This window comes from Balaenoptera acutorostrata, chromosome 17 (genome assembly GCF_949987535.1).
Source record: "Balaenoptera acutorostrata chromosome 17, mBalAcu1.1, whole genome shotgun sequence".
Classification (NCBI taxonomy): domain Eukaryota; kingdom Metazoa; phylum Chordata; class Mammalia; order Artiodactyla; family Balaenopteridae; genus Balaenoptera; species Balaenoptera acutorostrata.
This window is the reverse complement of record NC_080080.1, coordinates 42,790,325-42,803,013: the sequence shown is the minus strand read 5'-3', so window position 1 is coordinate 42,803,013 and position 12,689 is coordinate 42,790,325. Positions and strand designations below refer to the sequence as shown.

At 34.7% G+C, this 12,689-nt stretch overlaps 1 protein-coding gene across 4 annotated transcripts in view; it reads left to right on the top strand.

Annotated features, from left to right (window-relative positions):
* The window catches only part of TMEM67 (transmembrane protein 67), a 44,162-nt gene extending 33,290 nt beyond the window's left edge, over positions 1 to 10,872 (top strand). The window contains exons 23-29 of one of the 4 annotated variants that reach the window (XR_009005825.1): positions 132 to 248; positions 3,707 to 3,823; positions 3,930 to 4,034; positions 4,592 to 4,694; positions 8,533 to 8,675; positions 9,622 to 9,760; positions 10,262 to 10,872. Coding sequence is in view for 3 of the 4 variants with exons in the window: in XM_057532303.1 (XP_057388286.1) it covers positions 132 to 248; positions 3,707 to 3,823; positions 3,930 to 4,034; positions 4,592 to 4,694; positions 8,533 to 8,675; positions 9,622 to 9,702 (666 nt within the window). In the remaining variant the exon portion in view is untranslated. Of the gene's footprint in view, positions 1 to 131; positions 249 to 3,706; positions 3,824 to 3,929; positions 4,035 to 4,591; positions 4,695 to 8,532; positions 8,676 to 8,859; positions 9,590 to 9,621 lie in introns of those variants that run through there. The other 3 variants (XM_057532304.1, XM_057532303.1, XM_057532305.1) reach the window with 3 other exon arrangements.
* Positions 10,873 to 12,689: the final 1,817 nt, after the last annotated feature.

The following is a 12,689-nucleotide window of genomic DNA, read 5'->3' as shown; positions in this document are numbered from 1 at the left end:
TTATTCTCTTTATATGTTTTCCAAGAATTCAACCCTCATTATTTTGAGAGAAAGGAAGCAATTTTAAGAAGAACTTAATTTTTATTGTTTTGCAGATGAGCTGCTAACTGCTTCTTCTTCTCTTTTGATAGATATCAGTGTTTCTGTTATCCCACAGATGTTTTGGTTATTACATTCATGGTAGATCAGTACATGGGCATGCCGATACTAATATGGAAGAAATGAATATGAATCTTAAAAGAGAAGCGGTATGAATGTATTTTATATCTTTTTGTTTTTTAAGTTGAGAGATGGGTCCTCTTAATCTGGGATTTGTAGTAATCTTTTTAAAAAATCCTCATTGATTACTTTTGAAAGTTGCTAGGATACCAACTCATTACCCTCAACACTGAAAGGGAATGAATCAAATTCCATCCTACAGTTCTTTCAAAGTAACCAAATAATTCATGAGGGAAAGATCTTCCTGTTGGAAGAAAGTAAAAGGAATTCTAAGTTAGAAAATCACCATTTTGTAATTACTAATGGATTAATGCCTATAGGCTACAATCATCAATGGATGCTAAAACAATTAAGTGAAGGATGACAGGGAACTTTATAATGAGGAATCAGGTTGATATAATCTGAACACACTGGCTCAACCTTACTACAAGTAAAAATTAGGAAAACTGACATTATGCACTTCCTCTTATGATGCAATAAGGAAGTACATAATATCACCCATGAAGTATTCTTGCCTAAGAAAATTGAACCTGAATGTAATCAAACCTCTAGATCTAACCTCCAGTTTACAGGAAATAGAGGGGATAGAGACAGAATAATACCACAGGAAGCAATTAGCCAGATGCAAAATGTTAGGATGTCTCACAAGACAAACGACCCAGTGTCTCCAACAAATCAAAGGCATGAAAAGTAAAGGAGAGGTGGTGGTGGTGGTGGTGGAAGAAGACTGTTAGATATAAGAGAAATTTAAGAAAAAAAAAAACAATCAAATATAATGTGTAGACTTTGATTGGATCCTGATTCAAACAAACAAACTATAAAAAAATCTTTGGGAAAAATCTTGGAGATTTAATAGACTAAATATTAAATTATATTAAGGAAAGATTAATTTTATTAGGTGTGAAAATGGCATTTTTTTTCAAGGTCTTATTGGTTAGAGATACATACAGAAGTATTTGCAGATGAAATAACATGGTATCTGGGGTTTGCTTTAAAAGAAAAAAGTTGGGAGGATAGATGAAAATTGGTAAAATGTTGGTAATTGTTGAAGTTGGGTGATGGATGGTTTACTGTTCTCTCTACTATGTATATTAGAAAACTTCCATAAGAAAATTTAAAAAGAAAAGTATGTACTTAAGAGGAAAAACCAATAGGATTTATTGATTAAGGGACTATACCTGTGACTTGCAAGAACTTAATAGATGATAACAACATCTCAGGGAAGAACAATTTATTCAATACATTGAACTGAATCAGTTGGTTAACTATTAGAAATTATACCTGGACCGAAAGGTTAAATTTAAAAATGAAACTATGAAAACCTAGAAAAGAATATTTCAGATTGGGAGATGATAATCTAAGCATAAAATACAGAAAGCATCCAAAAAGTAACATTTGTTGATTTTACTTTATTAATGTAGAACATTTGTGTAGACAACGATTATATTAATAAAAGACATGGGGTAAAATTCTCATAGTAAATATGACAAACATATTGATAACTATTGAAAGTCATATAAATCAGTAAGCAAGCTAAGTTAAAACCTCAATGGAGGGACTTCCCTGGTGGTCCAGTGGTTAAGACTCCACGCTTCCACTGCAGGGGACACAGGTTCAATCCCTGGTTGGGGAACTGAGATCCTGCATGCCGCAGAGCGTGGCCAAAAAAGAAAAACAAAACAAAACAAAACAAAAAACTCCCATGGAAAAATGACAAAAAGATTTTTTAAAATATGTAAATAAACAGAAAGAGATTAATAAACCTCTAAAAAATATCCAACTCATAAATCATAAAAGAAATGAATGTAAAAATAACATTTTTACTTTCTTCAAATTACCAAACTTTTTTAAAAAAGCTAATAGCTAGTAGCATCAAGGACAGGGTGAAATGGGCACTGGTCTCAGAATACATTTTTACAAACCTGCCTGAAAGCATTTGACAAGAGCTTTTTAAGAATTCATTATCTTTGGGACTTCCCTGGTGGTCCAGTGGTACAGAATCCGCCTTACAGTGCAGGGGACGTGGGTTCAATCCCTGGTCATGGAACTAGGATCCCACATGCCGTGGGACAGCTGGGCACACGTACCACAACTACTGAGCTTGCGTGCCTCAGCTAGAGCCCGCACGCCGCAAACTACAGAGCCCATGTGCTCTGGAGCCCACGCACCACAGCGAGAGAGAGGAAAAACCTGCATGCCACAACTAGAGAGAAGCCCGCACACCACAACAGGAGAGAAGCCCACGCACCACAAGGAAGAGCCGGCGCGCCGCAACTAAGACCTGATGCAGCCAAAAATAAAAAAAATAAAGAGTTCATTATCTTTGACTTACTGATTCTATTAATCTAACTCAAGGAAATAATTAGCAATGTGAATAACTACTTAGGTTCAGGATCTTCATCACAGGGGTTATTTATAAGGGCAAAAAATATGTAAAAATGAGAGAATATTAAGTAAATTGGTTTACCTATACAGTGAAACCCTAGGTAAACATTAAAAATCATGTTTTATAGAACATTTAATGACATGGAGAGTTGCTGAGGATATAATGTTAAGTGAAAAAGAAATCAGTACGATCCCAACTTTATGCCATCTATATGTATATGCCTAGACAACAACTGGAAATGAAATACCTTAAAATACCTGTATCTCTTGGTGTTCAGGTTATAGGTGATTTTTTTTCTTTTTTTATATTTCTCCATATTTTATAAATTATCTATAGCGGCATGTGCTTTTTTAATCGGGAAAAAAAATTTTTTTTTTTTAAATAGAGAAATTCACTACACATAGACTGCCTTTAAGTCAGTAGAAAACCAAGTGTTATATTATGTTTCCAGCTTAGGTTTAGATAAAGGAGGACAATGTTAAGCTCCAGAGTAAGCAAATAAAGTCAAGAATGGAGGCAAGAATACTTACGCTGAACCCTAAAGCATCTATGAGAATTGGCTAGGTCGGGGGTAGGGCAAAATGTTACAGGCATATGGTTCTCAGGATTCAAGTCGTGTCAGAGAGACTTGCAATAGATATCTGGTCTATAACATTAACCATTGGGTCATGTATCACTACCTTTTTTATTGGAATTTATTAAGGAAGCATATTAAAGTGTTTAGAAAACAAAAAAGACCATTTATAAAAGTTAATTCTAAGACTAGACTTTTTGTCATTTATTAAAGAGCAATAAATTAATTATAAAGAAAGCTAAGAATATCAATATACAGTGAACTTAGTATGAGATTTTTTTTTAAGTAGGTCAGAGTAAAGGAGATGATATAGCACCTGCAAGGAAGTATGATGAAATAGAAAATAGTAAAACCTAGAGGGGAGTGGGAACCTTGGTTACTGTTAGAATCTCTTTGTCTCAAATATAATAGTTCAGTACAATTTCAGTTGGCTTCCAAATCTTGTAATGTTAAATATTGTATTTTCTTTTTAAGATAGGCAAAATTTTCATAATCTTGATCTTAATTTAAATTTTTTAACTTTTCAGGAAAATTTGTGTAGCCAAAGAGGTTTGATACCCAATACAGATGGTCAAACTTTTCAAATTGCTATTTCTAGCCAGATGAGACAACAGTATGACAGAATTCATGAGACACTAACAAGGGTTTGTATAAAGGACAATTCACATATATTTTGTCAGTATTTCATGTTATTTAGATACCAAGGATGTAAGGCACGTTGCATTTATCCTTGTCTCTTTTTCACATTAGAAAAATGGCCCTGCTAGACTATTGAGTTCATCAGGAAGTACATTTGAGCAGAGTATAAAAGCATATCATACTATGAATAAATTTCTTGGCTCTTTCATCGATCATGTATGTATCATCATTTATTTTTAAGCTAGAATCAAAATGCAATTTTAAAAAAGTTAGCGAGGAGTGTCAATTATTTCTTCAGTCAACCAAATCAATGGACTTACGCCTTGTGGGGTTTTTTGTTTGTCTGTTTGTTTGTTTTTGCTGTAAAAACTAATACTGTGGCTTAGGGATGGAGTTAAGTTATGTAAAAGAAAAAGATTTTTACATGTCTATTAGCATGATGATTACCTTAAAATATGTCTATACTGGAATTTTGTTACTTAACAAATATTATCAATTATTTATTGTAGAAATATGCTATGATTGTATTCCTAAAAAGCTTGTTATAAATTGATTTTCAGTATATCTAGTCCTAAGTACTACTAATAGCATTTAAAATTTAAAACATTCCTAAAGAGAATTTTGTTATAAAGTCCAGCGTAGTAAATTGTCTTTGAAGAACAGATTTTCTTTGTGTCCTATTCATTTTTTTTTTCTCTCCTTCTGATTTTACAAAAATTGGGAAGCATTCATTTCACTGCTATTTTTGAAATGACTCTCGTTTTTTATATTAGGTTCATAAGGAAATGGACTACTTTATAAAAGATAAATTGCTTCTTGAAAGAATTCTTGGAATGGAATTCATGGAACCAATGGAAAAAAGCATCTTTTACAATGGTATCCTTCAAATGCCTTTGCTGAACTTGATTATTATTTTCCAAGTTTGAAAAAACATGCTTGTAGTTCCTGTCTTTTGATTTTATACTTTTATATAGGAAACATAATGAACTTAGTTAACTTCAAGGAATTATAGTAGTTTTCTGTGTCCCGTTTTATTATGTCATGTATCAATAGCAAGAAACAAATATATAAAAGATAATTGTTCTACAAGAAAGTAAAAAAAAGCTGAATTTCAAAATCAAACAAGACTTCCCTGATGGTCCAGTGGTTAAGGCTCCACACTCCCAATGCAGGGGGCACAGGTTCGATCCCTGGTTCAAGGAACTAAGATCCCACATGCCACACGGCACGGCCAAAACAAAACAAAACAAAATCAGTGGTAGACATGGAAGAGATAGTAAAACAAATACATAAAGTTCAGATTTTATTGGACTGTTCATTCAGTGGCACACTTATGAAACACTTAAAGAAGAATAATGTTCATGACTTATCTTTAACATTTAATTTTTCATTTTATCCAACTTCTTAAAAATTGCACATATCTGTGTGACAGGAATAGTGACTAAACATGGTTTTTTATCATTAAAAAGGAAGTATATATGTCACTGTCAATGTGACTGATAACCTTTTGTGTGGCTTGTGAAGAATGGAAATGGTATAACCAGTGTCCTGGCCTAGATATCACTTACCCTTGTGTTATTGAGTGTCACATATTGTGTCAGTCCTGGGATACACAGACTAATGGTCCCTCCCTTGGGCATCTTGTTTAGTAGACTGTGGAAAGTAGGCATGTGATGAGTGAGTGGAGTGATGCTGGGATAGAAGTCTGTGCAGACACAGGTTGCACTGGGTGCAGAAAGGAAAGTAGAAAATCTTAACTAGATACAGGGTGAAGCCAGAGAGGCAACATGGTGAAGTTTGAACTGGGTATTAAAAAATAAGTTGGTGTTGTCAAACAGGAGGGTCCAGGTAAGAGAGGTGAAGACGTTTGTGCAGAAGGGGGAAAGGGCGTTATACACTTAGGAACTTTATGATTGAAGCCTCGAATGAAGTGGGTCAGTGAGAGAGAGTGCATGAACGATAAAGAGAGCAGAGACTGAATCCCAAAGGCCTTGTCTGACACCCTAAGGAGTTTTGCTTTATCCTATAGAGCACTTGTTTCCAAAAACATTTTTTAAAAAAATTTTGTCCTACAAGGTGTGTGCAGGTTGATCCATGGAGGTGTGAGAAGAAAATATTAAAAGTCTATTTGTATATTTGCAATTCCATCATTCTTAATTTATATTTTGGAAAAATTATATGTAGTAGTAATTAATAAACTACGCCTATTATGGGATGCATGCTCAGCATTTTATTCTGATAAGGATACATGATCAGAACAATTTGGAAACCACTGCTAATGAACATGGATGTCATCAGAAAGCCTTCAGCACATCTGATTTATAAATTGGAAGAATTATTCTGGCAGTAGTGAATAGGTTGAGTTAAACAGATGTAAGACTATAACAATATAACTTAGTCATTAAGAATATAGCTTTCGGGCTTCCCTGGTGGCGCAGTGGTTGAGAATCTGCCTGCTAATGCAGGGGACACGGGTTCGAGCCCTGGTCTGGGAAGATCCCACATGCCACGGAGCAGCTGGGCCCGTGAGCCACAATTGCTGAGCCTGCGCGTCTGGAGCCTGTGCCCCGCAACGGGAGGGGCCGCGATAGAGAAAGGCCCGCGCACCGCGATGAAGAGCGGTCCCCGCACCGCGATGAAGAGTGGCCCCCGCTTGCCGCAACTGGAGAAAGCCCTCGCACGAACCGAAGACCCAACACAGCCAAAAATAAATAAATAAATAAATAAATAAATAAATAAAAAAAAGAAAGAAAATCCTTTCAAAAAAAAAAAAAAAAAGAATATAGCTTTCAAAGGTTTCTGGTCTTGGATTCAAAATCTGACTATTAGATTTGTGCACTTGAGAAAGTTGTTTACCCTTTCTGAACTTTAATGCCCTCTCTATAAAATTAAGTATAACCTTCTAAAGGTTGTTGCGTTTACACATGTGTAATCATTGTGTAAAGAACCTGGTATGGGTAGGCGCTCAGAAAAATGATGTTGTTACCATTTCTAATAATAATAATAATACAATCATCATCAACAACTTCTTCATCTCTATTGGGAAATTAGGAGAATATGAGCTAAGGCAGTAGTGATGAGGATAAAGAAGAAGAAGAGATTGCCAGAGATGTTAAGGAAAAGAAGGTAGGAGAGAAAGAGTAGTCAGAAATCATCCGGATTTCCAGCTTGTGTGACTAGGTGGTTGGTGGTGGTGCCACCCTTCACTGAGACAGGGAGTGCAGATGGAGGACCAGGTTTTGAAGGAAAGAGGATGAATTTGGTTTTGAATGTGTTGTGTCTTGAGGTACCTTTGGGACATCTAGGAAGAGATGTCCAGTAAGCCAACTGGGGGACTGGGTCTTAGGAGAAAGTAAAGGCACACAGTAAGCTGGGGAGTCTCATCAAATGAGGTCATTGCTGGAGCAATGGCAGTGAAAGGTCACCCACGAAGAGTGTATATTGCTGGCTTGTTTATTTTTTTTAAATATGTATACAACTATATGTACAGAAGTGCATATCTTGTAAGGATATAGCTTAATGGCCAGTGAATTTTCACAGACTGAATATATTTCTATAGCTAACGCCCTGATCAAAAAAGAATGTTAGCAGCAAGCCAGATGTCCTCTTGTATAAAACAAGAGTTCCTAACTGGGTGTCCATGGGCAGCTGAATCACTGAAGTGATTCTCTGTACCTCCCTGAAATTGTGTGCAAGATTCGTATGTGTGTACTTCCCCCACTTCCTCTCGTGAAAGGGTCTGTAGCTTTCATCAGAATCTTAAAAGGGTGTTCACATCCCAAAAAAGGATGAACCCCTACTTGGGGAGTGAGAAGAGAAGAAGTCTCAGAGAAGAACCTTAGCGGACTACTTGAGACATAAATTATAGCACACTATTCTAGTCCTTGCTGGTTTTGTTTTGCTTTTTTTTTTTTTTTAAATTATTTTATTTATTTATTTATTTATTTATGGCTGTGTTGGGTCTTCGTTTCTGTGCGAGGGCTTTCTCTAGTTGTGGCAAGTGGGGACCACTCTTCATCGCGGTGCGCGGGCCTCTCACTATCGCGGCCTCTCTTGTTGCGGAGCACAGGCTCCAGACGCGCAGGCTCAGTAGTTGTGACTCACGGGCCTAATTGCTCCGCAGCATGTGGGATCTTCCCGGACCAGGGCTCGAACCCGTGTCGCCTGAATTGTCAGGCAGATTCTCAACCACTGCGCCACCAGGGAAGCCTTGTTTTGCTTTTTATTTATTGATTTATTTTAATTGAAGTATAGTTGATTTACAATGCTGTGTTAATTCTCTGCTGTACAGAAAAGTGTGCTTTGCTTTTTAAACTTAATCTAAGAGAATCTTTCTAAGATTCTTTAGCCTTTAGTTATATAAACAAATAGAGAAAGGACATTCATTACCTGATCATTGAAAGATATTGACTGTATACTTAAACTACTAGCAATTACAACCCTTGGTGCAAATGTTAAAACTGCTTTTTATGAGCAGAGTTCTTTGATTAACGTTTTAGATTAGCAAATTTTAATACCCTTTGTTTATTTTTTGTAAACCATGAAGTATTTTTTTCTTTTTTTAAATTCAGGTATAATTGACATAAAATAGCCATGAAGTATTATAGTAACTAGTTGTTTTTAAATATCCAAGTTTTATCACAAGAAATTTATCACAGGTTTATTCTATTTTTAAATTTCTAATTTATGTCTTATAAATTGCTTTTTTTGATAGATGAAAGTTATTCTTTCAGCAGTGTTCTGTATTATGGAAATGAAGCCACTCTGCTTATTTATGATCTGATGTTCTTCTGTGTTGTGGATTTGGCTTGCCAAAATTTTATTTTAGCATCCTTCCTTACGTACCTACAGCAAGAGGTAAATTTAAGAATTTTTTCTGGGTTTCATTTAAAAGAAATATGTTAGAAGTAGATATTTATTTTTATAGCAGAGAATAACAATGTATACTCTCACTAGGAATTTATAAAGATTTAGAATATGATTAGCCCTGCCAAAAAAAGGAAAAACATTTCAACCAGGTTCATTCTACACTTTCCTTCAGGGTCAATGAAGTACCGAGGTCTCGGGGAAGGCATAAGTTGCTTGAACAAATGTGAAAGGAACCTAATAGGAAGACATTTAAATTACCCATCTCTCCTAGATGCCAGCAGTGAGCAGTAATTAGAGTCCCATTCACCCTCTGCACCAGATGTTACCGTAACAAAAAGGCAAGCTCTGAGATCTAGCTCTAGGCTCAGCCACTTTAACTTGTAACTCTCACACATCCCCTATCTGCCTGGATTAGAAAACAATTGCGTGGATGGGTGTGGAGCCTGAAATGGAGACTTCAAGAAAAACCAAATTTGTTCTAGAAATGTTAGTATTCATATCACCCAAATATTCCCCACTATGTCAAAGAAGTGTATGAGTTAATAAGATATAATGTATTAGTTTTTGATAGAGATCTAGAATTATGAACAAATTCTGTTCCTCACAGTTCTTTTGATGTTTCCATAGCTTTTAGAGCTAGAGGAAACTTGTCTTGCCAAATATTTAAAAGTATATTCCTGTGAACATAAGGGGATTTGTATCATTAATTTATAAAAATATATTCTGAATAGGGACGCACACTGCTTCAGTATTATGAAAGATGATAATAGTCTTGAAATAATTTTGTGTATCACCATGGAATTCAGATGTCTGATACATGAAAATAAATAGTTGAGAGAATTAGCTAGTTTAATTTAGATATTTTAATTGATGTGCACAATTAATTTCCTTTATATATATATTTTTCCTTCTGAATTGTTTTACTTTTTTTCAGATTTTTAGATTTATTCGTAATACAGTAGGACAGAAGAATTTGGCATCCAAAACATTGGTGGATCAAAGATTTCTGATTTAGTTTATTGAATAGATAAAGACAATTATAATCATGGCAAAAAAAAAGTCATGATTATCAGGTTAGTTTGTCATATTTTTTAAAACTTGTAATACAAATTATTCTATTTTTATTTGTTTTTTAATCTACAGAAAGATTTATTTTTATAACTTGTAGATATACAACTTGCTTTGTGAACATGTAGTGTGATACAATGGAAAATATTATTTTCCTATTATGTATGGTATTTAATTCACCAGCTCATAGACTAGATAGCTCTGACAATGGGACAAAAAAAAAATCTAAATGTTGCTTTCAGCATAACATTTTTTTAATGATATTCAAAACAGTCCCCATCATTTGTCTCTGTAGATTATTTTATGAACTAGATTTGCCTACATTTTCTCACATTGAAAAAGAATTTTGATTCCAAGTTCAAGCCTAGTTTTCAATTCAATATTTTGTTTTACATATTTTATGGTTAAATAAATGTTGAAAATATTTTCAAGTTTACTTAGAAATTTGAAATTGTATATGGGCTGAATCAATTTGCCTCATTTTAATTGTTCACCCTGTTTGGCAGTGGACTGATTCACTATTGGATTAATAGGCACCTCGTGAAATGGTACGTAGTCATTCCTTTGTATACCTGTATTATTAGGTCAATATACTCTTTCCATGAAATATGTTTATATCTCTAATATCATTTACATTATTGAGCTGTAATATAGTTTTTTATACATTTATACATTACTTAACATTGTAAGAGCACTCCCAAAGCTTTGCTCTTCAATTATGTTTAAAGATTGTAAATAACAAACTGTAAGTTACGTTAACAAGGTGATTTATTGAAAGTAAGCTTAGGCTTCATAAGTTAGTAGGCTAGTATTTTTTTTTTTAAATAAGGAAAAAAATATGAGGAGCCAAAATATAATTAATGTAAATCCTGAGCCATGTAGCTAATAATTTTCCATGATATTATTTTTCTTCATATGCTCTTTAATAATCCTTTTCATTGTGTACCATGAACTTGAAAGTCACCTTATTTCAAGTATAATGGTCATTAACCCCCAAAGCAACATTTCTTACTGCCTTCTATGTTAATGCTGTGTAAATACTTAAATGTAATGCTATGTAAATATTGTTTATATTACTGAATTGAAAATATAGAATAAAACATTTGGTGTTTCTCTTTCCTGTTTTATTAATATGTATTTTATGAAATAGCATTTAGGAATACAACAGTATTGGGGCGGGTGTCCCCAGCCATTGCTAAAGCTGAATCCTTTACATTCTCTGAATCTTGAGGATGACTGAGAAGAGGGGAGGCTAATAAGTTGAGGATTTGAAACTCCGGTTTCTTAAGGGTCACAGTACAGAAATGCCTTTCTGAAAGCCTCAGAGATAAGTAAATGTACCAGCATGGATTTTTAAAGCCACCTACTCAGAAGCTTATGAAAGAAATACAACTCTCATTCTACATAAAAGAAGTTAATATTTGTGTGAATGTATTTAAGTGGAAATTTCAAAAAATATGATCGGTTGGCTTACCTGCTGATAAATTAAGACAGAGAAAAGACATTTAAAAAATCATTTTAAAGTAGTTTTGTACAATATTATTTTTATTTTGGTTAGATACATAAAAGGGTGTACAGGTTTTCATACACTATTGACTCTTGTGTTCATATTGCCACGATTTAAACTTTGTGATCATGTGCTTAATTTTCTACTAGACCCATAATATTTTGTCTATTTCTGTAAAACCAACCCACTGTACTTTATATATTATATCCTTAACTTTACTGATTACGTAGAGACATTTGATAAATCTCTTGGTCATTTCATAATGACCCTAGGTTCACCTAGAGGTTCTTTACAAGCTGCTGTGTGCTTTCTATCCTCCTTAGAAATGCATAGGCCCTTGAAATGATTCTGCAGATCAGTCTGTCTATTATGAGATGTTTATACTCACTTACTTCTCTCATACTGCTGTCCTAGCAAACTGCCTTTTGAGAAGGCTCTGCTGTTTACCTAGATTGAGAAGCATTCAAAATGACCATTAACACAGTGCTTGCAAGCATGAAACATGAACCTTTTTGTTGTAGGTAAACATTGACAATAAAAGCTGCGGGGGAAATAAAGGTAAGTTGAAGAGCAGTGTGGCTTAATGGGAAAATGCTCCAAATTTAGTAACAGAAGCCATGGATTTGAATTAGAATTTTGCCCTTTGTCACTTACTAGCTTTGTGACTTTACACCAAGTTGTTTGGCATCTTTGAGCTTCATTCCACATCTTTACAATGGAAATAATATCCTTTGCTTACCACTTGTTGTAAGGATTAATTCATTAAGATAGGCTTATAATAGTAAACTATGAACACTGGCATTTTAAAATATTTTAGTTTGAAATATGTGCCTTCAAATGTATGTTCTATCTTGCTAATAAATTAATTCTATGATACTAAAACTGAGATTACTGATTTCAGTAACTAAGCAATGAAAATCGTGGACCTTACTTCTGCCTCAGTCACCCCAGCCTCAACAAGGAAGAGGCCTTGGTAGATGTCAGACCTTTAGTGAAAGGAGGCAAGAAGGAGCTGTTACCCCATGTTGTAGGTGTGGTTTCTGGTACAGATTAGAAAAGGGTAGAGAGTGGAATGTTGTCTCTGAAAGGGAGTGTTTATTTCATTTGCTTATTCATTTATACATTCATTCAAGCAACATTTCTACCCATTTCCACTCCCGAGCCCCTCAGAAGGGTAAGACAATTAGTAGAGGAAACAGGTATATTAACCAATAACTACAGCAATCTGAAAAGTGCTACAGCCACTAGGGTGTGATGTGGGGAAAGCTCGTAACTGCGCATCTCTGGTCATCAGGGCCTTGACCTGACAGAGTGGTATTTGATCTAAGATTTAAAGATAAACAAGACAAGCGCAATCAAAGCAAGGAACAGTATATGCTCTGAGGTGAAGCACATGGCCATTGGCTACTACAGATTGTTTGAATACA